Source organism: Equus quagga, chromosome 3, assembly GCF_021613505.1.
Source record: "Equus quagga isolate Etosha38 chromosome 3, UCLA_HA_Equagga_1.0, whole genome shotgun sequence".
In the NCBI taxonomy this organism is placed as follows: domain Eukaryota; kingdom Metazoa; phylum Chordata; class Mammalia; order Perissodactyla; family Equidae; genus Equus; species Equus quagga.
In genome coordinates, this window is record NC_060269.1 from 121,406,302 (window position 1) to 121,434,261 (window position 27,960).

The following is a 27,960-nucleotide window of genomic DNA, read 5'->3' on the forward strand; positions in this document are numbered from 1 at the left end:
GAGATTGGACCACTTCCTCAATTACAGTGTTTTATATCTACTCCCGCCCTGGAAAGTCTGTATCTGTGTATCAGCAAAGCATGGAAATTTTTTTTTTTTGTCTCTTTCCCTCTCCATTATATTTAGTAATATGTATTGATTAAATGCGTTCACTTGGCTGCCTTCCACTAAGCTATTCTGAAGGACCTCTTTGACCATATGTTTTTAATGATTTCACCTTCTGTCTGCCCTTACCCATTTTGGAAAAATTACTTTATGTTGGTTTTGTTCTGTATGAATATGTTTTTGAAAGTTATGTTCTAGTATAGTCTGGGAGTTTAGAAACACCAAGGCTTTTTGGTCAAAAACTATGTCCAGTGGAGCTAGTGATCCTGACTGGGATGCATACTAAATGGACTAGGTGTATATAAGTATAGTTTTTCTCTACTCTCAGGCGTACCTTCTTTACAACATACTACAGCCTGCAGTAGCTAAAAGAGTAGTTGATATATGTGTTGCATTGGGTATATGGAATGTCCAGTGTTCCACTGAATCAACAACACATTGTCGAAAAATAAGTATTACCCAATGGTTTATCCATGTTGCTATTATGGGAGTCATAACTCACTCTTTAAGAGCATGCTAATATTGTCCATACTTGATATGGTCATAATGTATTATTAAGAATGCCTTGGAATGTTCTGTTAATTTGTAATTTTAGGGTGTGAACATTTGGAGAGTGTAAAAGTAGAGAAAGAATGAAACATTATTTGGCCATAAATTTGTAAATACCTTGTGTCTTAAATGATGATGAAGTGGGGCCGCAAACCACCAAAATAGCTAATAAAATATACATTCGTTTAAGATTCTTATATATATCCTCTTATTTGACATTTTCAATTAACTTATAGTAGGTTTTAAAAGGTAAACCCTTAGCAAACTAAAGTTTTTTCACCCCCCCCCAGTGAATATTTATTTCTGTGCTTTTAAAAACAATCGGTACCTAAGAAGTTAAGTTGGTAGTGTTATATCTGAAGGACAAGCTAGCGAAACAATTCCTCTGTGTTTTCTTTATCATTAGTTACCTTAAACCTGGTATTTATGAAGTGCTCGTTTGCATATAGTGCTATTTCATGTAACTTAGAGTACTACTTTATGTAACTTATACATATATATATATATATAATTTTGTATTCTTTATGGAAGCTTGAAGTGTAGCATATATATATTGATGTGGTCATCGATGCAAAACATGTAATCAGAAAAGAGAAACACCAAATCAGTCTGTAACTTTCAAGCTGTTCTCCTCTTGAGTTATATCAGGTTGGAGATAGAAATTAATAGGGAAAAGAAAAACAGTCTGAGTTATATAAATATTTGTCCTCCTACCATGTACCAAGAGCTATGTGCCATTTGAGAAAAGATAAGTCTATCTTTTCTAGAACTGTGGGAAAAATAGGTTTCCAGATACTTTTTCTACAGAAGTAGTAGCTGGTAGAGTTGAATGTTAGCAATCAAAAGGTAGATTGAAATAAAATTGCCATTGGAAGATTTCAAAAGGAAACTTAAAATTATCTCAGTAATATACCACTTGGATGGCACTAATGTTGTGCAGTGTTTGACAGTTTGCAGATCATTCCTCCTCATGTGTTGGCACCTCTGTTACACCTAATGTCAGAGGAAGGGAAAGAACTAGTCTTCCTTGGGTGTCAACTCTGACCCAAGCACTGGAGAAGGCACTTGACTCAGAAGTAGAGTTAGCACATTTCATCACCACAATAACCCTACAAAACAGATATTAACCCAATCTTACAAATGAGAAAATTTTGATTCAGAGGAGTTAAGTAACCTGCCTGAAGAAAGATAGCCATAAATGGCAGAGCAACAATTCAACCCGAGCCATTCTGATACCATATTATTGCCTTCAAGAGTTAGTAAAGTCAGTGAAAACAGAAAACTGTGGTGCTGATACTAACGTACAAAGTGCAGGCTTCATAAGCTTAAGGCCATTCTGACAAGGGTGGAAGTTGTGTTTCTTCCAAAAGTGATTCATCATTAGCCCAATTATATGCTTATTTCCCCTAACTGGGGTTGAACTCATGACGGAAAAGAACAAATCCAAGAACAATGAAATACATTGTTAAATGTTGTGTCTGAAAGTCAAAGTGTAGTTCAGAATGTTGATTTTTTTTTTCTGGGAATGGAATCCTCCTTATAATGTTACGTTTATTATTTGACCTGCACACATTTAACAAACTCCCAGGAATAAATATAAATGCCATGTGCTTATTTGAATTCAGACCAAAACACCAACATATGCTTCGAACTACACAAGTATAAATATACTTTCTTCCTTTAACTTTTGCTGTTTGGACTTAGCTTTGCTGATGACACCCTCTGGGATATAGATGAGTGATCGCACATTATTTACTGTTACTATAAGTAATTGGAGCCCCAGAGCAAGGTGTGGAAGCCACGACCATTAGGTGTTGCATGTCGGACTGTTTCTCTGTAATCTTCACCTCGTCTCTGCTGGTTGGACTTAGCTAACCAGTCTTCTAATCAGAGGCTAGAGGCTTTTATTTTCCTTTCCTTAGGGATATTCACATTCTCCGCTAGGGTGTTCCTTGGATGTGTTCCTAAGTAAGACTATTTGTCCTGTAAACCTCTGAAAGAAAGCAGGAAGAAAACCAAAAGGCTAGAAGCTGAAAAGGGCCATTTTTATGCAGGTGCTTTCTGCTACATTGCATTTTGGGCCATCAAAAACATAGTTCTTAGGTGGCCTAACATGTTCTTTGCACATCTGGCCTTTCGGTTCTTTAGACTGATCCAAGGAGAGTTTTTGCCAAAATGAAAATGACATCTTGCATACTGTGATACTTTCCAAACAAATCAGGGCTTTCTGTTTATTTCACTATAAAATTGTGTCAGATTTCATTGTCATGGTTGCCCCCTGTGATTTTTATCAAGGGTTTCCTTGATAAAGGTCATGTAAAAGTAATGTAAAAGATTACCATAAAGCTGCCAGTCTCTGATTTCTTAAAGATTGTTGTTGTTTTATGAACATGTTATCTATTTTGCCAGGCTATACCATAAAGATTCTCACGGAACTATTAAGGCTTTCTGGTCAGAATTATCTTGGTGAGAAATTCTACTTGGCCTAATTATGTACTAACCATCTTTCTTTCTTTTTCTTTTCCAAGCATGTTTCTTATAAACCAAATAAACATTGTTTACTTATCATTGGCCTACTGTTGAACACCCTGGCTTGATCACTAAGTATAGTCTAGACATCTATTCTATTCATTAGACTGTTTATATTATTTGAGACAGAAGTAGATGTTGGATCATAACTTCCACTTTGTTCTCCATTTCCTCTGTAATAGGATAAACACATTAATGTTTTACTTATTGTTCTAATTAAATGTATCCAAGATTATACAGGAGTTCCACAAGCAGCAGAAAACAATCCTCAAAATAGTCACATGAGAAAACCATTATGACTTCCCACAAGATATTCTCCAATCTTTAATGATTTGATTATTCTCTCATTACCAAGCTTTTATTCATTGTATTTCATCTCTTCATCAAGAGCCTCAATCCCAAAGAGAAGTAGACATACAAATAGATAAGCTACTATACATCATGCTACATTGTATAAATAAAAACAAGTATTTGGAGAATCCAAAAGATGGAAGTATTCCTGTCACCTGGAGGACTCAGGAAAAATAGAGTCAAGGGGACGTTTCTTGGTTTATTTGTTCCTTGTTTTTAGTCTGTAGTCTTAAAGGAAAAAAAAATAGTGACAGTGGGGAGAAAGAAGATGCAAGAGAGAAGTGGGAGGAATAGAGGTGAGAAAAGAAGGCAGTTCTTCCCCCTGACTCAAGAATTAGGGAGGATTAGGTAAAGGGCAGTTTTGATGTTAAGAGAGGAAAGTTGAGAGAATTCTTTTTAGTATAAATGTTCTCAGTAAAGCAGGTAGATGTTTGCTGAAGTGACAGGGGCCAAATTTGGAATTTTGAGAAGAAAAGATCTGGAGTAGCCTCTAGGAAAAATGGAATCCACTGGGCATAGATAAAAGTGTAGAGCAGCCGTAATGAGCACCCATGTAAGAGGAGAGAGCTGGAACAGAGCGTGTCCTCAGGAGGCGAGGGTTTTTCCCTTCTGTGTTGTTAAGACTAAGAACCAAGGAGAAGTATTGGCTGTGGCCTAAATTGGGAATTGGCAAGGCAGGAAAGCATGGCAGGAGGTCCAGGGGCTAAGGGCTTCTAGTGAGCACTTGGCTGTGTGCAGGATGGTGGATAGGGAGAGTGGAGTTGAATGCTTGACTAGAGTGTCCACGTGGGATGCAGGGTGAGGGAGGCTCAAGCAAATCCCACTTTCCCTGTGGCTTACCCCCTTCCCTAGATCACCACCTGGCAAGGCACCTGAACCCCGGACCTGGCCCCTTGCCCCTTATCTGTCTCCCCAAATTGCCTTTACTTCTGACTCTCCCTGATTATAGCAGCAAATAAAACTGTGTAGAACAAGGAGATACAGAGCTTTTCTTTTGTTGTATTATGTGGGTTTTTTATCCTTTTTCTGATTTAGCTTCTCATTTATATATTTTCACTTTCACATGTCACTAAGTTTAAATGTTTAAACATTTCCCCCTTCAGTAGCCAAAAAGAAAACAAAGCAACAGCTATTATAGTAATAAATTTATTTCCAGCTACAGGAGATAAGCTTCAATGCAATATGGCCATAAAGTATGGCTCCCAGGCTTAGGGGAGAAGCAATAAACTTTCGTAAATGAAAGAATTTTAAAATACTCCTGGCAGTAAAAATAAGGGTAAAATGTAACTTGTAACTGGCAGCACACAGGCAACAGAGCTACTTAGAAAAGAAAACTGTAGACTAAAATAAACTGTTTGCAGTTCGTTGTTGTTACCTTGCACCCTAGGTGGCCTGACTGGAGAATTCACTGTGGGGATTTTTTGACTCATCTTCTGAAATGTTATCCCTGTTACATCTCCTGACACCTTTTGATTTGCTGAAGACCTGTGATAATCACCAAGGAAACCTGGGGGTACTGATGCCACAAATAAGAGAGTTCTCAACCAATTTTAAGGTGTTAGAGAACACCTTCGAAAAGGAGAGAGAGTGGGACACACAGGATTGTGTCCCACAGGCTGGTTAATGAGGAGCTTGCACAGCTCAGGGCTTGACTTTTAGTCTTGCTTTGCAACTGATCCTTAAAGAAATTTGAAGTCCTCCTGAGGTCCATCTCAGGTTTCATTTGGGTTTTCAACTCAGGAGTCACTTGGGAAAAAGCTTAAAAACTACAGTGATGAGGTTCCTCAAAAGATTAAAAATAGAACTTCCATTTGACCCGGCAATTCCACTTCTGAGTATATATCTGAAGAAAATTAAAACACTACTTTTAAGAGATATATGCGCCCCTGTGTTCACTGCAGCATTATATATAATAACCAAGATATGGAAGCACCCTAAGTGTCCATCAATAGACGAATGGATAAAGAAGATGCATAAAGATACACACACACACACACACACACACACACACAGTGGAATTTTACTCAGTCATAAAAAAAGAATGAAATCTTGCCATTTGTGACAATGTGGATGGACCTAGAGGGTGTTATGCTAAGTGAAATAATTCTAAGAGAGAAAGACAAATACCATATGATTTCACTTATATCTGGAATCTAAAAAACAAAACAAAAGAACAAACAAAACAAAACAGAAACAGACTTGTAGATACAGAGAACAAACTAGTTGTTGCCAGAGGGGAGTGGAGTAGAGGGATGGGCAAAATAGATGAAGGGGATTGAGAGGTACAAACTTCCAATCATAAAATAAATTAAGTCATGAAGATGTAATGTACAGCATAGAGAATATAGTCAATAACATTGTAATAACTTTGGTCACAGATGGTAACTAGACATATTGTGGTGAGCATTTTGTAATGTATAAAAGTATAGAATCACTATATGGTACACCTGAAACTAATAAAATATTGTATGTCAATTATACTTCATTTAAAAAGGAAAGAAAAGAAATTGGACACAACACACAAAAAAATATGGTGGCATTTTAGTAAGCAATGCCTTGGTTTGAAAGACTGTTGAAGTAATGGATTACACATAGGTTTGTTTTCCCCAAGGAGTTTATTTGAGCAGACCTGGGGACTGGGAGGGCCCTGCATCTAAAAGAAGGTGTTGGGCCTCTTGGTGGTGAAGCATGGCTTGTGCTGGCAACATTGGACCTGGTGGGGCAGCAGGAACTTGATCTTGGAGTCATAGAACTTCTTGATCACCAGTAGGCTGCACTTGCTGGCCAAGATCTTCCCCACCTCCATGACCAGGATCTAGGGGCCCTGAGCTCACTGCTGGGCTCCATGTTATGGTACTGGGTGATGGCACCCACAGTGGTCAGGTCTTAGGTACTCCCAGTTCATGTTGTAGATGCTGCTGCAGGAGTTATAGCACAGCCAGATGCTGAAGTTCCTGTCTGCCTCTCTGTCTCTTTCATGCTCTGTCTCTCAAAACAGAAATGATAATAGAGAGGGAAATGGACTTCTGCTAATGGGATGAAATCAGAATTTATCAGTGCTCTCATTTCATATATATGTATTTCCCGAGCATCTATAATTGCAGGCACTGTGTTTGTTGCTTGGAAACAGGTTAAATGTGGTCTCTGCCCTCAAGGAACTGAGGGCCTTGTTAGCATAGAGTGAATGACACTTGGTAGCGTGGAGTGAGTCTAGGAGGGCTTTACAACAGTGAGCTTGGTGTAGAAGGTGATAGCTATCCTCTAAAGGGAAGGGCATTCCAGAGAGAGGGAATAAAGGAATCAAGATTGTGAAGGAAATGTGAACAAAAGTTAGTTGGGTTTAAAGTGTGGAAAGCCTTAAATGCCATTGTAAGGAGTTTAGACCATATCATGTAGACAGTAGGAAACCATAGAAAAATATTAGAGCAAGAAGAGAAATGATTTGTGTCTTAAATTTGTTTTATAAAGAGAAATCTCTGTTGGCGGTCAAGAGGAGATGCAAGACAGATGATGAGAGCCCTAGGGAAACAGCAGAGGGAATGGTGCAGGCATTCCATTGATGCTTTTCTATGCCTGGTACTGTCTAAAGTTGGGTTTGTTTTTGCTGGATTGTGTAGAGAAAGACAAGCTAGCACAGAAATGTAATTCTGAGTTTGGTTTCACTACTTAGTTGGCATGTGTTTGTGGGCAAGGAACTTAACCTCTGTCTCGTGTTTCTCATCTGCAGAATGGGGATAACAGTTGTGCCTCCCACGTAGGGTTGTAATAAGTTTAGCTGGGATGTTGTGTCTATATGTGTAGCCCTTAGAACCATGCCGTGTGTGGTCCATGTGAAAATAAATTTTTTTTATTTTTTTAATCCACTCATTGACTGACTTGTTTGTTCATTTAATGTATGTGAATTTGCTTTTACAACAATCCAGGACAGTCTACTATAGATTGTCAGAATTTTGCTGACATTTTTTTTGCCTCTTAAGTCTTCCTGGGACAAAAATTTCCAGCAGAAAATAGGAGGGTGAGGCCTGTAAATTAAAATAACTACTTCTCCCCGATGTAAAGAGTGAATGGAAAATTTTGTAAAGAATGGTGGTCCTTGGTGTCACTGTGTGTGACAGGGAATAGGGGAAACATTAAGTGAAGTTCCAGTATTGGGAAAGTTGGGCAGTCCAACTCTGCAGTACAACGTGGCTCTGTTATTTTGATAAACAAATTCTAAAATTCCAGAACATAGTATAACCCAGATTTGAATATGAATGCAGGAAGACCTTCAAAAATCCCCAATATGAAATTTGAATTACCTGTGCCTTTACTTCCCTCCTTCTGAAAATAACTTTGAAATGACTGTACACATTCTTAAATCAGAATAATAATTATATCTTTCTTGAATATAATGAAAATTATATAATTGTTTTTATTGTAGGTGTATTTTATTATGGAAATATATATTTGTATTTATTATGTAAAAATTACAGGCTTAGATATTACCACTCAGAACCAAACTCTAATAGGAGGGGGATTGTTCCTTAGATTTCCTTGTACAGAGCCACTGTTCTGTTTCTTCACAATGTTAGGGCTCTTGTGAAACAGAAAGCTGGCTCCGTTAGGTTGTAGGAAGAGTCTACAGGATTTGGAGAGAAAAACTAAATATCCTGAAAGTTTTTGCCTTTGAAGAGCTGGGAAAGCAGTTCTTGACAGAGAGACAAATAGAACCCCTCTGTGTAGTTCAGATGAACAAAGCTTTCCCTGACACTAAAGGATTTTATTGTGCCTGAAAGTGAACTCATCATTGATGGAAGGGGTTCTTTTATTTGACCCATCAAGATTACCAAGCCACATGTCACCATCCCCAACTAAAATACAGCATCATGAAATCATGATTAAAGGTACAGAAGCCAATTCATGAAGTGGCAAGAGATTACAGATACTGCATTTCCTCCTGTTGGTACTGGGAATTAAGTTTCAATAGCATTGAATACTTCAGAAAGAATACCCATAAATTATTTAAATTATACTCTCCAACTTTTCCCCTTGATTCATGGCTAAGCAATTTTGACTAGTTCATAAATTAGGACAATGTTGTTGTCTTTTAACAAGATAATTTACTGAAGATATTTTTGCAGTATTGTGATTGTGTGGTTAGAATAATGAGCAAAGATTGCAGAGGAATGGGTGACTTGTAATCTGTCCCCAACCCTGGTAGGAACAGCTGTGACTTTCAGTGAGTAACTTCCTTTTTGATAACGTTTGTCCAATCTCCTTTGAGGGGCTTTTGTGAGAATCAAATGAGTGCACGTACATGAAAGCCATTTGAAACATAAAAAGCACTGAAAATAACTAAATGTGGTTGCGCAGCATCCTTGAGGCATCGTAGTAGAAGAGATGGGAGTAAATGTTGAGGATGTTTTTGTTTCATTTTATAGGGAACAAGGGAAACTCTCAGTCGTCACTGCACTACCCTCGGTGATACTCTTGGGAAAGAGAATAATTGTGCTCTTATAATTGATGGGAAGACCCTCAAATATGCCTTAACTTTCGGAGTGCGACAGTATTTCCTGGACTTAGCTTTGTCATGCAAAGCTGTTATTTGCTGCAGGTAAGTTGTCCTTAATAATGTCAGATTTCAGTAAAGAGCGCCTTAATCCTAAATTCTTGATTTTTAAAGTTCCTTGAAGTTATTCTATCCAGAATTTGTAAATGTCAGGTTATTATTATTTCACTCACTCAAGACTTAAGGTTCACAAACTGGGATAGAATTTAGTAGTAGAGTTTTTAAAAGTGAATCCTAACAATCATTAATAATTATCTTTTGTAATCTGGGTCACCAGGTTTCTTGTAATTTTCTGTGTTTAAAATCAATTCTTGGGGCTGGCCCCATGGCCCAGCTAAGGTTCCACATGCTCTGCTTTAGCAGCCCGCATTCTCAGGTTCAGATCATGGGTAGGGACCTGCTCCACTCATCGGTCACACTGTGGAGGCATCCCACATACAAAATAGAGGAAGATTGGCACAGACCTTAGCTCAGGGCTGATCTTGCTGCAGCGAAAAAAAGGAAGATTGGCAACAGATATAATTTATGGTGAATCTTCCCCACCAAAAAAAAAAAATCGATTCTTTACCTGAATTTCCATTGAGAGTTATTTCTGTAAATGTTCTATTTTCTACACTTAAATCTTTGATTCTGCTACTAAGACTTACTTTGGGGCAGGATGGGAGGCACTAACTGAATCATTTTCCAAAAAGCTAAGCATTTTCTTAAAGGTTGTTTATTGACTATATAGTCTTTTTCCCTCTAATTTATAATGTTGCCTGTATCCTAAATTAAAATCTATTTTGAGTTATCCAGGCCTAATCCATAGAGTTGTATTTTTGTAAACTATTTAGCTCCAATCCTTCCTGAATATCTTGTCAAAGAATCTTTCCCATCTCTTTGTCTAAATTGTTTACACTATGTCTTCCTAAAATTTAAAGTGTATTCATGACTGTGCCCAACCTCTTCACCATGAAATGTAAGGATTTTCCTCTCTGTCACCTACTTATTAAATCTTACCAGCTGGTCAGACTAGGTCCAGGGTAGCAGTTTCTCAAATTGCTTTGTCTTCCTGGGAGATGAAATGTTAGCAGGGCTTCTGAAGAATTTCTCTGAATCTGTTCTTTTAACATTATCTTAAAATTGTTCTATTTGCTTTTATTATCTTTAAAATTTATTTACAAATAAAAAAATGTTATGCTTTCTAAACCTTTTTTTGTCCACCCTTATTCACTTAAATATCCTGTATATCATATGTCTCCAAACTTATAAGCCATGCCTTGTAAATATTTCCTAAGTTTCAATTGAAGTATACTTTGTAAAATATAATTTAAACCGTACGTAGTAAGTACCCTTTATAAGCATCATTTCAGTCTATAAAAGTATCTCATACTCAGAGAATTAAAAGTTGCTTGTTATTCCCAGGAATCTAATTATTTTAGTCATTTATTTTTCGTCTCTGTGGCATGTGTTAAATAATATCACTATAAAGCTCTTGGACAATATATTTTACAGATATTTAATATTAGTAATGATCAGGCTCTTTGTATCATCACGAAGAAAGAACTGGAAATTATTTTATCTTGACTGTCTCATCTGCACTTTGGTATCCTCATGCTTTTTAAAATCTGCTTTTCCAGTGACTTTTCTTGATTCCTATCTAATCTCTTGACCAAGTGTCAGTAATGTTCAACTCTGACACTCTTCCATCAAGGTAATTTTGTGCTAGATTTGATTGTTTAATCACTTTCATTAATCTGATAGCAAGGATCAACAGAAAATTGCTCTAAAGCACATTAAGTGATATGACTGTTGGCTCCTATTTGGAAACACAACAATACAGAGGGCCAGCTCGGTGGCGCAGCGGTTAAGTTCCCATGTTCTGCTTCGGTGGCCCAGGGTTCGCCAGTTCAGATCCCTGGTGTGGACCTAGCACCGCTTGTTAAGCCATGCTGTAACAGGCCTCTAACATAAAATAGAGGAAGATGGGCACAGATGTTAGCTCAGGGCTGATCTTCCTCAGCAAAAACAGAAGAATTGGTGGCAGACGTTAGCTCAGGGCTAATCTTCCTTAAAAAAACAAAACAAAACAAAATAAAACAGAATACAGAGCTAATTAGATATAATAACCAGTTCCCTTGAGTTGGCATCTGTTCTGTGCCTACTGTGTGCTAGGCATAGATGCTGCACATACAAGGAGGAATACGACTTCCTCCCTGCTCTCCTTCATGTATCTTTCTTTCTTTTAAGTACAATCACAGTTGGTTTGAAAGATGTGGGAGGCCAATTTTCATCATGTGGTCATTGCAGCTGAGCCTCATTCTTAGAGTATTGCTTAACAGTACCTCCCACCATTCTTCAAAACGTTGAACCACAAAATTAAACAATAGCAGAGGGAGAGAAAAACTAGAAAGCAGAGTCAAGGGAGAAAAAATATGTTCTGTGCTTGTGAAGTTCTCTCCCGAGATCATTGTTCTGGATGCTCACAAGTCACATGGCTCTCAGGGCTCCTCCAGGCCCCAGGCCCCTGGGAGGGAATCATACTCTGCCTTGCACGTGCAGCTCAGCTCTGAAACTGAGCTTATAAAGATGTGTGTGGCCCCTTCCTCCCTCCGTCCTGTTTTATGCATGTTTGAGGACCGTGAAGGTCCCTATGCAGGCACTCAGTTTTATTTAGAGTTTTAGGATTTTTTTTTTTTTAAGTAAAACATCTTTCCGCAGCTTTTTTCTTCTAATTACCTTCATACTCTGTCTTTTCCCATAATGACTGTGGTTCAACTTCCGGTCTGGCTTTGAGAATTCATCTAAGCCCTTAATTACATCAGTGCCACTGCCTGATTGATGTCGGTGCACCTTCTTGGCCAGTTGCCTCTTGGCATCAGACCATCTTCGTGTCATTTAGCCTACTGACCTCGCAGTATAATTTCTATGATAATGCTTCCATCTCTGGTGAGGAAGAGGTGGGCAATTCTGTCTGTCATTCTTTACAATTAAATTCAAGTGTCACTCCAGATTTCTCAGATGATTACAATTTCCCAGCCTCAGGAAATTCTCTATTTCACTCTATTATAAGAGACTCTCCAAATAAATACTGAATATTATTTCAAAATACAGTACGGTCCTGTTTCCCAAATTCATTTATGTTCATTCTGGCTTTATGGGTTTTCCCCTCAAACTACTTTCCAGTCTCCTTCTTGTCAGTCCACACATGAAGATAATTCAGAATCGGCCCTTCCTGTGCAGTCTTCTCTTGAGCCATAGCTAGAGTGAAAGTGGAGGAGAAAGCCTTCTCGTAATGGATAATGAGGCTCTCAATTTAGTTCCATCTCTACGATTACATCAGCTGCTTTCTTCCCTGACATTATCAGCATAAAGGGCAGAAGGCCGTTTTTAGTGTTTGCCTAATTGACACAGTTATAAAGATGAGCATTTTCCCTCAAGAGTCTACAGTGGAATTGAAAGAAAGAGTTGTTCTCAGTCAGTAGTCATTATGTCTCTTACTCACCACCATTTTCTGAAGGAAATATTCAAAGACAGAAGTAATCCCCGGGCTCCCAAATTATTCAGGGCTTTGGAGTCCTGGTTTTGGTTTACAAAGTGAAGCTTGCATATTATACCTCAAATAATGTTTTTAAGTATATAAAACCCAAGAAGTAAAATGAAATCTATTTTTATCAGTGTATCAAGTCCTGTATTTTCATGGATCCCTTGTAGCTTTCGTTTTTACCTCTGTACACATTTACCTGTGTAACCTGAGTAGTTTCATAGGAAACATGCCTCTGGTTTTAGGGTAGTTTCTGATAAGTTATTCTGGTTATAAACCACTCCTTTGTGGTCCTTCTTCCCTCTGTTGCCTTGCTCAGGTACACTGATTCTTATTGTTTGGTGTGATTACAGATCATTTTGAAGAACAAATGAAAGCTATGGACCATCTCCTCCAAAAAATACACTTACACACCAACATGGAAAATTAAATGCACCATTTTAGAAGTTGCACAGACTCCCTGAAACTTCTTGGACAGAGTAGAGGGGGGAAAAAAGCTTGCTCTAAGACTCGTGTACACAGCCAACATCAAGAGCTATTCTGCAATGTAACTGTACCAGACAAATAATTCCTCATCTCAGTTACCAATATTTTATGCCCTAAAATACAGCTTGTATAATTGGTGTAATGGTGTTTTAGCTGGGGATTCGTGACATTCTTGTTTTAACTCTGCCTCTCGGGCTGTTTGGATACCTAATGGAATCTCTCTGGCCTTGGTTTTGTGATCTGTAAGGTGAAGAGACTGGCATATAGCAGTGATCCAAATACTTCCGGGAGCCTGGCTGTCTAAGGCAGCTGAGAATGGAGCTTCTCTGGCATAGAAAGCTGGGAAACCTACACACACACTTGCACCCTTCCTGGGTTGTCTCCTTCCAGCTTGAAAGCTTCTGGGCCAGAGGACCTCTTCTAGGCCTTTTGTTTTTTGGACAAACCCTACTTCTGTTGGCCAGTCTGTGCTAGGAAGAATCTGTCTACTGCCTGGATCAGCTTAATTTGGGGAAGCATCTGTTCTACCTCTTTTAATGTTCCCTCCAGAAGAGTTGCAGTGAAGTATTGCTGTGTGTTAAATAGCATGTGGTTTCTGAGATCCTGGTCAGTTCACATAACCCAGCCTTTCAAAGAATCTTACATTTTTTCTGCAGTTGTCAGTTTTGTTTAAACATATTTTGAAACTTACGTTCTGTGACAGTTGGTTCAAAATTGGCCCAGAGCCTCCAGCTTTTAGACTGTCTAGTAATCACTGTTCTTCCACATAATTTATGTGCTCACGTCTTCTGAAACGCAGGAGTTAAATTGAAGTAAGCATTTTTCCCTACTTGCAATATCTCTAGTCAAAGTTTAACCCCCTTTTAGGCCATTTTCTCCATAATGCATAAAAAAACACTTGACTTCAGTGAGTGTCGTCAGTCGGGAGTGGCATTCCAGGCAAAACCCTTCACCTTAGTCCGATCAAGGGGTCCTCCAAGAAGAAGTCTAAAGGGACACCTTGAATACTTTCTGTCATAGCCTGAGTATGTTAAAGAAAGGGTCAAGGCAGATCTACTTCTTGAATCTTTTGGGATTGTCTTAAACTTTAAGGATTTCTCAAAATACATGTTCTACTTAAAGAGTGGTCATAAAGCACAAATGAAGCTAATAAATGCGCAACAGACATTCCTTTAAAAAAGAAAAAAGTTTGTGAACACCATTGGATGCCAAGCAGATGTTTGGCTTTGAGAAGACTTACAAACTGTTAATGAATGTCAACCCTATATTTGCTTCCAAGAAAATATGAATAAATGTTGGAAATGTCGAGAGAATATTTCTTTCATACATGTATGGCTAAAAGAGGACACACTGAATAAATTTTATAACTTCATAAAATGCCCATGTTTTGCTTTAGCATAATACAGTAATGAGCTGCTCAGCTCTATCCATCTGATTTGCTATTCTACCTCTACTGAGTAATGTTAAAGGAACTGCATGGCGATATTACAGCCTCGTAGCCAGTTACGATGTACACCATCAGAGGAGTCCGTATTTATGGTGAATTTTCTAAAAATATGAGAAATCTAAATGCCACAGAATCCCACTGTAATTCAACATTATGTAGTTTTAGATGTGACTCAATTTAAATAAACCACCATCACACACACCAATTAAAACCGCAGATTATATAATTCTGATAAAGCAGAGTTAATCTGTACCGGAAAGTATGTAAAACGTAAGTATGAAGCTCTGTGAATTTTCCCAAAGTGAACACACTCCTATATCGAGCACCCGAGCGTGACCAGCACCCCAGAAATCCCCTCATGCTCCCTGTAGTTCTCTTATCCCCCTAAGGGTAAGTAACTGCTATCTTGATTTCCCATCACCATCCCTCTTAAATGCTGTGTTATTTATTTTAGTCTTTTTCTGTTTTCTGTCTTGCGAAATTTGAATAAGCATATATGTATCTTCCATAACTACATTGAAATTCTTGATAATTCTTTTCTGTTCAACAATTTTAATTTCAGAGCTCTATAGCTCTCCACCAAAGGCCTCCCTAAAGCTTTATATAAATCAATAAATCAACACTCTAATATATTCTTGAGTCAAACACAAATCCACCTGATAGATTGCTTGCAGTTCTCCTTCAGCTCTACAGTGATAGAATGAAAGGACTTCAGTTTCCAATTTGCTAAGGACGTGATATATAGAACCTCTGACATTTCTCTGATTGTGTGGGAAAAGAAAGCAGAGTTAGTTGACATAACTGGTTTTCCGTGAACCCATGATGGTTTCTAGTGGTTACCTTCTTTTAAATAAACCTGTCTGAGCCATCCCCACCCACTTAGGGCAAGTTAAAGGCTTGGTGTTATGAGCCATGCTTGAGTTCCAGGAGTCAAGACCAGGTAGGATGTGGGTCATAGCTGTCTAGCAGCTGTAGGGCATGGAGTAGAGAGAAAAGAGAGATGGCATCCTAGGGGAAAGGTGGGCTTGGGAAACAAAAGGCATGTTAGCATGGGAACAGTCAGAGAGACAAGAAATGGATGTAAAACAACAGGCTTTAAGTTGAGGCGTGAAAAAGGAAGTGGTTCCAGGTAGCATTTTCCAAGAGGGAGCATTTTATAGAGCAAGGGTGGGCTAAACTTTTTCTGTAAAGAGCCAGATAGTAAATATTTTAGACTTTGCGGACCATACAGTCTCTGTCACAACTACTCAGCTCTGCCATTGTAGCTTGAGAGCAGCTCTCGACAATATGGAATCGAACGGATGTGCCCTGTGATCCAAGAAGACTTTATGTAAAAGACAAGCTGCTGCCCTGCTTTGAGCCTGGGGCCACAGTCTGCTGTTGTGGAGTGTCTGGCTCATGAATGAATGACAGAGTTGCTTCTGACAGAACTTTTCTGGAATATTGGTGGAGTTAACCCCAAGTTCCCTAGTGTGTAATTTCCTGATTCTCTTCTTGAAAACTGAGACGTTTGCCCATCTCTCCTTACCTGACATGTTTCCCTTTCTCCACGATTCTTCAAGGATGACTGACATTCTTTCTGTGGTGACAGCTACAGAATCTGGCTTCTCCGTTAAATTTTTCTGTGCCCTTGAATTCAAGAAAACTCCTTAAAATGTGGATATTTCCAGAAGTCAGTTTGTTTTAAAATGAGGTATCAATAGATATTTATATATCTTAGCAAGAGAAATATGAGGAGCCCAGGACCAAACCTGGATCCTGCCCTGTCACCCAATGCCTTCCCTCTGTTCTAGGGGGAAGTGCCAGCAAGGTGCTAGAGGACTATGGCAGCAGAGGAATGAGGCAGGAAGGTACACAAGCTAGCCTTCTCCTCAAACTGGAAGAATCCTAGAGTCTTGAACTCAAGCACTTTCTGCTTTGATTTTTATATATTATTTTCGTTTTTGCCCTTCATCACCAGTCACTTTCTCTTCCTCCACCTTAGGAAAACATTCTCAAGTATTTAATACTTTCCCATCCATCTACCATACTTTATTTGTATATATGTGTAGCTATGAGTAATATATAATGTTGTTACATGTGTGTTGAATCGAGAGATACATGTGTATTTATAATGATATCCCAGCATAAACTTTTTGCCTCTTTTATTTTTTACGATTTTGAGACCTATTCATGTTACCATATGAAGAACAAGTTTATTTCTTCTCACCACTGCTTACTATTACACATCACTTTATTTATCTATTGCCGCAGTGACAGCCACATAAGTTCCCTCTAAATCTTTGCTACCACAGAAAGTGCTGAAATGAATATCTTTTCTATGCACCCGTGCAAGTGTTTTTCTAGGATATAGACTTAGGAATGGAAGTGTTTGGCTGTGGGCCGTATGTATATTTCATTCTGAATTGCCACATTGCTGCAAAACAGCTGCACTAGTGTGTACTCCCAGATCCATGTAGGAGGGTTGCTGTTTTCCTTACCTTAACATCAACACCTGGCATTCCTGAATTTATAACTTTACCACTTTTGATGGTTGAAAAGTGGCACCTTGTTGTTTTGATTTTCACTTCTCTGATTACTAGGGAGATTGAGCATTTCTTCATATAACTGTTTACCTCTCTAGATTTCTGCTTTTGAAGTTCATTCAATTTTTCATTCATTTATTCAATAAATGTTTTTCGAGCACTCACTTTGTGATGGGCACCTTTATAAGTGCTATAAATAGAACAGTGAAAAATAGGAAAAAATCCCTGCCTTCACATTGTAGCTATTCTTCACTAAAATAAATACACACGTACACATTCAAAAAGCAATAATTACTCTGTATGTGTGTGTGAGAATAGTAACAACTGATTTATTATATATCAGATGGACTTATATGAAGTCAATGGTAACAGATGCTATGAAGAAAAGTACTACATTGAAGAGGGATAAGGGGTACTGAACTTTTTTTGGGTTTCCTATCTTTTTTTCTGCTTGTGTACAAGAATTCTTTGTGTTTTCTGAATATTGATTCTTTGTTATAGACTTGGCAAATATCTTCTAGTCTGGCTCCCTTCTTAATTCTGCCTGTGATATTCTTCCTTGAACAGAAATCGTTGACCCTGAGATAGTCAAATTCCATTAATTTTTCCCTTTATGGTTTGTGCCTTTTGGATAGTAAGAACTTCCCACTCACAAAGCTATTCTCCTACATTTTCTTCTGTTAACTTTATAGCTTTCTGTTTTCCGTATAGGTCTTTAATCCATATGAAGTTTATTCTTGTTTATCTTGTGAAGGAGAAGTGGTCCAGTGATATTCATTTCCACATAGTGAGCAGATTCTCCCAAGACCATTTACTAAACAGTCTCCACCCTTTTCCCTCTGCTTGTGATACCATATGCTCTAGCACTCAGGCTCTGGGGCCAGACTTTCCAGAATCTAAGTTCAGTCTCCACCTCTTACTAGGTGAATAATATGTTGCTTAACCTCTCTGGCTTCAGTTTCTTCATCTTTGAAATAGAGATAAAAATAACTGCTCTCATAGAGTTGGGAGGAATGAGTGGGTTAATATATGTACTGGATGTGTTAGTGGTTATTGTTAAAAATTGTTACTCTTAGAAATGCCATCAAATTTTCTTTTATATGGTCTAATCGACTATTTCTGGTGAGGGGAATACTATCATACATAAGTATTTCTCTCTGACCATTATCGCCTTTGCTGTGTCCTAAGTTCTATTTCGTCTGGTATTAAAATTGCTAAACTGGGGGCTGGCCCCGTGGCCAAGTGGTTAAGTTTGTGCGCTCCACTTCAGCGGCCCGGAGTTTTGCCAATTTGGATCCTGGGTGCAGACATGGCACCGCTCATCAGGCCATGCTGAGGCGGCATCCCACATGCCACAACCAGAGGCACTCACAACTAGAATATACAACTATGTACGGGGGCACTTTGGGGAGAAGAATAAAAAAAGAAGAAGAAGGTTGGCAACAGTTGTTAGCTCAGGTGCCCAAAAAATAAAAATTCTAAACTGACTTTCCTTTGTTTCATATGTGCCTGATCTTTTTTTTTCCTAAACCCTTAAGTTCAATATTTCTGTATAATATAGTGATTAAGAAAGCTGTCTCTAAATCCATACTGCTTAGGGTTGAATCCTGACTTCAGCACTTGCTGTATTGCTTAAGTTATATAATCTTTCTGTGCCTCAGTGTCCTCATTTGTAACATAGCAATAACAGTAACTATCTTGTATAGGGTTCTTCTGAGAATTGAGTATTTGAGTTAAAACGAGCTTAGAAGGTAGTGAGTAAATAAGTGTATCTTAGTTAGCTGTTGTTATAAAATGTATCTCTTTTAGATACCATATTGCCAGATCTTTTTTGTTTTACTACAACCTGAGATCTCTGTCTTTCAATCAGTAAATTTAATCCATTTATATTTATTATAGTTATTGCTATATTAGGCCTCATTTCTTCTATTTTATTTTGTGCTTTCCATTTATTATGCTTTTTGTTTCTTTTTTTCTCCCTCTACCTTCCACTGTCTAAATCAGATTTTCTTCTGCTGGTTTGAAAGCTTTGCAGTCTATATCTATTCTATGTCTGGTTATTCTAAAGTTTTGATAACCATATTTGTGCTTATTGCCTATATGTATTAGTATGTCTTCCTTCCCCTGCCTCCCCATAAAGAGACAAGAGCTGCAGATATTAGTTTTGTGCATGCGTCCAATGTCAGACAGATCTTGCTTCTCTGTAAGTAATCTGCTTTTTCTCTCTGGAAGCTTTTAGAAATTTTTCTTAATCTTAATTTAGCTGTAATGTATCTAAGGTAGGTCTGTTTTTCTTATATTTCTTTTTGGCACTGTATGAGCCCTTTCAATCTGGGACATATGTCTTTCTTTAATTCTGGAAAATTATTAATCAGTCTTTTTCATTTTGTCCCATTTTATTCTCTTTTTGGACTTCCCATTATATATGTATAGTCGCCTCTATTCCTCTATTTCTTTTCATTTTTCTCACAATCTTTCCTTTGATTTCCTAATATCTTTTGGGACAGTTTTTTTAACTTTCAGGCTCTATCATATTTATTACTCAGTTTACCATTGGCTTCTGTATTTTAGAAGTTATATTTTCATATGACTTATTTTCAATTGGTTCTTCATTGTAACTGCTTGTTGTAGTTTCATGTTTCCAGTATCTTCCCATATCTTTCCTAGCTTTTTTATCATACTTCTTTTGAATTCTTGTTACATCTGTTTTTACTAGTTCTACTTTCCTATAAGTTGTCTTTCTTTTGTGCTCATGATTTCCTGTCTTAAAAGTTTTCCCTGTGAGTCCATTATTCCCCATTTGCCCTAATGACAGTAATGTCCCTTTGGGAGAAAGGTGAAAGCTAGGTCCTAACTTGAGATAAAGTTGAGTCAGGGGTCAATCTGAGCTTAGTAAATCCCTCTTCCCCTAGTTCCTTTAGCTAAGCACTGCCCTTGTTAGAGGCTGCTGCATTCTGATGGAATTGAGGTAACATTCGAGGGTTTGTCAACACACCCACGTCATTAGCACCTGTTCCTACCTAGCTCCATGCCCTGAGATTGACCAGAAAGCTCTGATTTTCCTGTTCCAAGGCATGAGGTGGGACTTTTCCTGGGATCTTAGCTTTAGGGTGTTGGAGATACTCCTGGAATTGGGGTGGCATTTTGTTTTTCAAGCATGTTATTTTGGGGACTTTGAGTTTCCACAAATTCCAAGCCTAACCCAAAGTTTACAGTTGCAATGAGAGGAGCTCCTTAGTTCCATCCAGCCCAAACTGCCCCTTACACTGGTCAGCCAGAGCTTGCACAAGGCACCATGGGGAGTGAACAGTAAAGCTGAAAAGATTTCCACACGTGTATGTTAATCTGTGGCCCCTGGCATACCACTCTTTCCCTCTATGCCATTTACCTTCTAACAGATATGCACCACTTCTTTTTCCCAAAGGTTTCTCATAGATTTTTGCTAATTGTAACCCTGAAATTTATTGAACTCCTTTTTTAACTCCTGGCATCTTCAGGGTTTTATTCCACTTTCTGTCAATAGCCTGTGCTACCACTTGTTCCATCTTCCACTAGGTATTTCTAAGACGAGAGAAAGTTCCTTGGAGAAACCCATCCACATAGCAGCAAAGGGAGGGAAGGAAGAAAGGAAAGGCAAGCTCCAGCCCTTCCTTACCTATCCAGAGTCATGAGAAAAGGAAAGAGAGCCAGTAACCATGTGGGCTTCAACCAGATAATTAAGAATGGGAAGAGAGGGAGACCATACATCTTACCACTCTTGAGAGCGAGGTCACGAAAGGGGAGAACTAGAAGGGAGAAGAATTCTAGGCCTTCTTGAGTAGGTGTGCTCCCCAGTTGGGAGCACACCAGTTCCAAATACAAGACTGCCTAAACGGAAATGGCTTGGGCTTGTCCCACGTAGGAGAAATTTCTGTCTCTCTCTACCACTTCTGTCTCCTTGGAGTAAGCATCCCTAGAGAGGCCACTGTCGTATAGGATCTTAATATTTAACTCCTGAGACAGTATCTCAATAAAAGTCCTTAAATTAATAGCTCTTAGGGGCAGAAGGAGAATCCTGAGATCTACTTTCTTCTCTTATATTCTTCCATAGAAATCTCATCACATACCAAAGGATCACTACTTGATTAATGAGTGACACCTGAATGCACATCCCCAGCTCTGCATTCTTTTCTGAGCTCAGTTCTAATTTTTCAGTCAGCGTGCTTAATGATTCCACTAGGATATCCCACCACTATCTGAACTTCTGAGTGTCTAGAACTTCCCTGATAATTTTCCTCCATAAATCTTCCTGCTTTTTCTGTTTATGTTTAATCCCTCATTATTTCCCCAGTCACCCAAATTTGAAACCCCTGATTGCACTTTCATTCAAAACCCCCCACTCTCCCATATGTCCTTTCTTTCCATTTTTGTTGCCCTTATCCTAGGTAAAATTCAGATGTATAGATAGACATCTATAGCTATTTTATATATAGATAGATATAAATATAAAATATAAATATCTGTATTTCAAAGCGATGTATATATATCTTTTGAGCAATCCAAATGTTTTTAAAGCACTCCTTCTACCATGCTCTTTTTTTGCTCAAAATCTTTTAGTGTTCCCTGTTGCTTAGAGCTATCTGTGACATTCAGCCTTTCTTATCGTGGCATGCAGAGGCCCTCTGTCATCTGGCTCTAATCCATTCTGAATATACCCACTTTCTGTTGAAGTAGTAGTATGCTTCCTTCTCTACCTAATAATTTTTTGCCTGTCTTTCCCATCCATATCAGAAAGCCTGCAGAATCCAATATCTTTTACATAGTTCCTCTACACTCTAGATGCAGAGAAGATTAACCACATTTCCTCCTAACAGCAAACAGTCAAAAATGAATGAACTGTATTAGGATAATGAGATAAATTTCTCTTCCTTGCAAAATTTCCCATTTATTTGGTTCCACTACTATTTCTACATCTGCTATGGGCTGAGTATAGTGCTAGGTTCTAGATAAATAGATGATAGGTAGATAGAGATGGAGATAGGTTTTTTTTTTAATGAACAGTAGCAATGGGGACTAACTGCTCTATGGTGTGAATACTATAATAGAGATTTCTACTAGGAGGAGTTTTCTTTTTCATGCCTTTTGTAAGATACATTAGCCAGTAATAGTTTGCAGTGCCCACACATACACACACATGCGTGCATATTCAAATATACGCTACCAATATGATCAGTCACTATTTAAAATATCTGAACTATAGAAACTGAAGACAGTAGTAGTTTACCTGTAACAACATAAATTCCGCAAAAGAGACATTTTCATCATTTCAAAAGGAAATCTTTTAAAAGTTGCTTTCCTTTTTTGTCCTGTGGAAAGATTATCTATGTTTCTTTTCTGTAGACTCAATCCCTATATTATAATATCCCCTTGATGCCTCTGACTACAGAGTACGTTAACAGATGTTGCTTTTGGAGGCTAGGAAGGTGCTCACTCATCAGTCATTTGAATAACAGAGTTCTCTTATCTAGAAGTGATTGAATATTTCATTACATACCATATGCTAAGTATGGTTTTCAGAATTTGCTATATAAGTGACTGTTTTCATTCCAGTAATAAATTGATGGTGAGTCTCTAGAAGTGTTATATTTATGTAATTTTGGAACATGTAACAGATTTTTTGGCCATATTTTAATTCCTCTTTAATTCAAAACTTTACAAGAGCCTAACAAATTTTAGTTCAAAGGGAAGTCAAGTAAGATCTCATAAGTTTTTCTCTTAGGTTTTTCTCTCTTTTTGTAATTTCTTTATTAGTCAGGAGAATATGACTCACTGGGGAATAGTCTGATATTCACAAGGAGAAGTCTTAGGAAGTTTGTTGCAAAGGAAAGTACAGCAGATCCCCCACTAACGATCCTGATCTCTAAATAGTCACCAGAAGCAGCCCTCAAGCTTAGTAAATGCAGGGTCACTATACAAAACACTTCAGGATAATTAAGAAATAGTATATTCTTGGATATTCTTAAAATTTTTTTCTAGATTCACCTTCTAAAGGCAACTTTATAGTAACTTTTGAGTTTACAGTACAGCTTTTTGAGATAATATTGTATTATTGGCATAATTTTTGGTGTATATATGGTTTTTTTAAGGTTATTAACCTAAAACACAGTATAGTAAGACAAATTATTGTACTCCTCTTGGCTACCTATAAAAAGTCCCTTAAAATATTCTTTATTATGTGTCTGTGTATATACATGCACATATAATCTTTATCCACATTCCATTCTAAAAGGTGATTCATTTAGCTAATCCCATTAAAAGAGTGAAAAATGAGGCTCATGGCCACCCTATATACTTTCTAGCTAAATGGTAAAAATTTCCAATACTCTGATCTAATGTTCACAGGGCAGTGAGAGTTACTACATAGCAAATAAGAAAAATAATGAATAACATGTGCAGAAACTACAGCCAAAATAATATCTGAAAAGCGTATTGCACTCAGTGCGCTGTGAGGGTGTATCGCAAAGGACCACCCTCTGTTTGTGGAGCCACGGGGAAGAAAACTGGGCTTTACAGCACATGCTGGGTATGTAGTCTTTTTCCATAGAGGCTTTGACTTCTTCTGAAGAAGAAAGAGCAACAGTGAAAGAGAAGAGAACTGTGAATAATTTAAGTTCTGATGCAGACCCATGGGTGGTAAAAAAAAAAAATACCTAGGGTGGAAAACAGAGCACTTTTATGTTTCTGAATTATACATTGGGTCACTATTGGTATTTGTAAAATTTAGGTTTAAATATACTCAGCCATGGATATGTGGTTTTTAATAGACATTTGGAAGAATTAACTTGAGTGGTAAGGTTGTTCTAGACTATTATGGAAATTGTACAAATATAGAAGCAGATGTACAAAAGTCAAGAAAGCAAATAAACTCTAATGAGTGAAGTGAGTGACCTTTTTTGAGGTGGAAACACAATAGAAAGGAATATTCTGGAGAATTTTTAACATGAAGTTAAATTTAATATATGCCATTTCTTTTACCTGACCTGAGCTCTCCTCTCCTTGCCAAAGGCAAGTCAAATTCTGACTCATCAAGGAAGCCTCTTGCAGCCCATGCTAATATGTCCTCTGAAATTATTAAGTACTGGCAATTATATCAAAAAGCTTTCTGGTACAATCATTTTTAGTGTCTTATAATTTTGTTTTGCTATCTTGTAACCCCCTTGTAGCAAGGAACAATTTTTTGAATGGATGCTGTAGAAGATGTTTTTAACTGATTTCAGCTTGACTAATCTGAGTCCCCTTAAAACACATTCCCTCCCTGAGGTACGCTGATGGATGCCCACAGCATATCATGCCCAGAGCTGAAAGGATGCTCTTCAGTGCACACCTGCACATTTGCTTCCATGAGTCAACTTGATGCTTATTGGGAATCACTAGGTGCTTGTTCCCTAATCTGTTTATTCCTAATATACTTCTTAAAGTAATCTTCATTTAATTAAATATTTCGTAAGTCATCGAAATAACAATCTAGCAAAATTGTGGCTAGGAAAACCTGGTATAAATACTCTAGAAAGACTTATTGAATTGCTAAAAAATTTGCTGTTAAATTTGAAGTCAGATAACAATAAACTGGGGTGAAGGGCATCATTGTATTCTAGTCCACTTAATGAAACCACCCATGGATTGTGCCTCATGAGTGAGGTTTCTGTAGCAAAAACATGCAGACTTTCCAACAGCAGACCCCTATGCAAAGGAAGGTTCCTTGCCCTACATCACAAGTTTGTACATTTATATTTTGAGTTAAATGTTTTAAATATGTATATTTTATTTTTTATAAATCCCCACTTAAATCTGATTATCTTTGTTTAGCAAACAACTGCTATTTCAAACCCATCAGATACGAGCTCTCCCACCTTTTCTTGAATCTTCTTCCAAGCCAGCTGTCTACTTTTAGCTTGATAATGGAAGCAGATGCCCTTGCTAGTAGCAATCGCAGTGTGTTTCTGAGGATCCCTCTCACTACATCATCTTTTTTTTTTAAACAGCCGTTGTTCTTGACAAGGGGATTTGTATTCTGTTTTTGTCACCTGAATTAACCACACCCATGGAGTTGGTGAAAATCCCTAACCAATTTTAATTGTGGGGTATTGAAAATTGCAATGTCAGGCAGAGAAAGCAGTGTTGGTTGTAATAGCCATGAAGAAAGAAAACAAAGTTTAATCCAGGTCTTTTCCGATGCTTCCTTAAGTCACTAATATTAGATCATCATGCAGAGATTTCCTTTATTACGTATTCGCTTTAAAAAATACCACTGTTTTCTAGCTCCATTGATCCCATGGTGTGACTTCACAACGTATTTAAATTGTGAAGGGAATTTGTTAAATGTTTTCAAATGCTTCTCTCTTTTCAGACCCATTTCCCGTTTGCTTTTTAGATCATTTCTTGGTGAGCATTCTTTTTTGACATTTACTAAATGTCAGCTATAGTCCGTGTTTAAAACATTGGCCTATGGCCAGCGGGCTTACCAATTTATATTAGCCTGTTAAGAAAAATTAAATAAAACATGAAAATGAAATGAAAATTGCTTCCAAGAAAAATGAGGGCTAACAGCGAAAAAAACCATTAATGGCCTGATCCTCATCCATTCGTTTCCTTGCTGTATTCACAGTTGTGTCATTTTGTACTGCTGCCAGACTCTGAAAGGAAATCCAAAGAAAGATTTAAAAATAACTCTTTCATATAGCAACTATTTATTGAGTACCTATTCTGGATCAGCACTAGGAATACAAAGCTGAGGAGACTGCTTCACTCTGCAAGCAGCTCACAGTCTAATGCAATGATTCTCAAACGTGAAATTCAGACTGGAGCTGCTCTCACTGAAGCCTTTCGGAAGGGCAGAGGGCCTCCTAAAGGCACATATTTGTACAGAGTATCCACTGCTAGGAATTTTTTCCTAAGAAAATAATCAGGAGAATGTGCAAAGATGTATTGAGTCTTTCAGAGTCATGATCTTCATTTTTAAATAATAAATGATTTGCCAGATGTTCTGGCAGATCTTTGACACCTACTTCACTTAACCTTAATAAAGAACTTAGCTCCAAGTTATTTTTCTTGTCCACTCACATTGTATGTGTTATTAGTTTCTTAGTATTTAATTACTATCTTAATAGTTTACTGAGCCAGTTCACTGTTGAGTTTTCCTTTCTTTCTGTTTACTCGCCAGTACAGTGTGGACAATATAGTAAGTTAATGACGCTGATGCCTTCTGTCTTTGAGCCCTTCTGTCATTGTCATGGAGTTTACTTAAGTGGTTGTGATAAGTTACTCCAAAGTTAATACCAAATATGATTTTAGTTTGGATGCTGGTATTCTCTGTTCCCAATCCACGTTTGTATAAAAGGTTGCTTGATCCTACTTGGCCGTTAGTCAGTAGCTGTGGAAGAAAATTGAGGTACATGAGTTATATCATCAAGCACTTGGTATTTACTTTGGTTCATTCATATGGTGGCTGAGAACAGGTCGAGAGGTTAGCCGGTTCCCTACTGTTAACTTAAGTAGAGTCTGAAGTTGTTTTAAATGTAGAGTACATTATCTAAGATCAGCTTGCAGAGGCTCAAAACTTTTATTTCCCACATACAGAATAGGATTTAGTTAGTATTTGGACTACTATTCAACAGCCTTTCTGACCTTCTATTTCATTCAAAAGTGAAGAATTAGAAATTCTGATGTTATTTGTTAGAAAATAATGGAATTTCTGAACTCAAATGTTATTTCTGAAACAAATTAATGCAAACATCCTGTTAAACTAATGCTAACAAGGCATTGTAGCTTCTGTCATCTAGAGGTTTGCTTTGGAGACTTTATTTTTCCCTTAAAGTGGCAACCAGGTTAACAGAGAGCTTAAACATTTGTACACCTAAGACTTTTCCATAATGATTCTTCAGAGATCTAGTCAATTGAATCTTCTGCTGCTTTTTCCTTCAAGACAATGACATTTCCAAATTCCTTTTTTTCGGAAAACAGAATAATTGATAATTTGTTCTAACTTAAGGGTTACTCCTCTTCAAAAATCTGAAGTCGTTGAGATGGTTAAGAAACAAGTCAAAGTCATAACGCTTGCAATTGGCGACGGAGCAAATGACATCAGCATGATTCAGACAGCGCACGTTGGTGTTGGTATAAGTGGCAATGAAGGCCTTCAGGCCGCTAATTCTTCTGATTACTCCATAGCGCAGGTAAAGTATCATTTCTACAAAACACACCATTTGTCTCAGTCAGCTGACACTATGAAGAGAAAAATACTAATTTTTTTCCACTCTTGTTTTAGTTCAAGTATTTGAAGAATTTATTGATGGTTCATGGTGCCTGGAACTATAACAGAGTCTCCAAGTGCATTTTGTACTGCTTCTACAAGAATATAGTCCTCTATATTATCGAGGTAATTGCAGGTTAAGTTTAAAATCCTTGTCGCTTGCATAGATATTTAAAGAAATTTTCTTTATGAAGACATTTTCTCATTTTAATTAATCCTTCACTTGCCCATTTACTCTTTATAACTTCTAAACATGTTAAAAAGTTTGGGGCCAGGGCTGGTCCCGTGGCCGAGTGGTTAAGTTTGCGCGCTCCGCTGCAGGCGGCCCAGTGTTTCGTTTGTACGAATCCTGGGCGCAGACATGGCACTGCTCATCCGGCCACGCTGAGGCGGCGTTCCCACATGCCACAACAAGAGGGACCCACAACTAAGAATATACAACTATGTACTGGGGGGCTTTGGGGAGAAAAAGGAAAAAATAAAATCTTTAAAAAAAAAAGAAAGTTTGGGGCCAGACCAGTGGCATAGCAGTTAAGTTCACACGCTCTCCTTTGGCAGCGTGGGGTTCACCAGTTCAGTCCTGGGCGTGGACCTACACGTCACTTGGCA

At 37.9% G+C, this 27,960-nt stretch overlaps 1 protein-coding gene across 3 annotated transcripts in view; it reads left to right on the forward strand.

Moving 5' to 3' along the window:
- LOC124237237 (phospholipid-transporting ATPase IA-like) overlaps positions 1-27,960 on the forward strand; it is a 220,743-nt gene that overhangs the window by 143,545 nt on the left and 49,238 nt on the right. For all 3 annotated transcript variants that reach the window (XM_046656693.1, XM_046656694.1, XM_046656695.1), the window contains 3 exons: positions 8,955-9,127; positions 27,091-27,274; positions 27,367-27,477. In XM_046656693.1, coding sequence (XP_046512649.1) covers positions 8,955-9,127; positions 27,091-27,274; positions 27,367-27,477 — 468 coding nt within the window. The remainder of the gene's footprint in view (positions 1-8,954; positions 9,128-27,090; positions 27,275-27,366; positions 27,478-27,960) is intronic.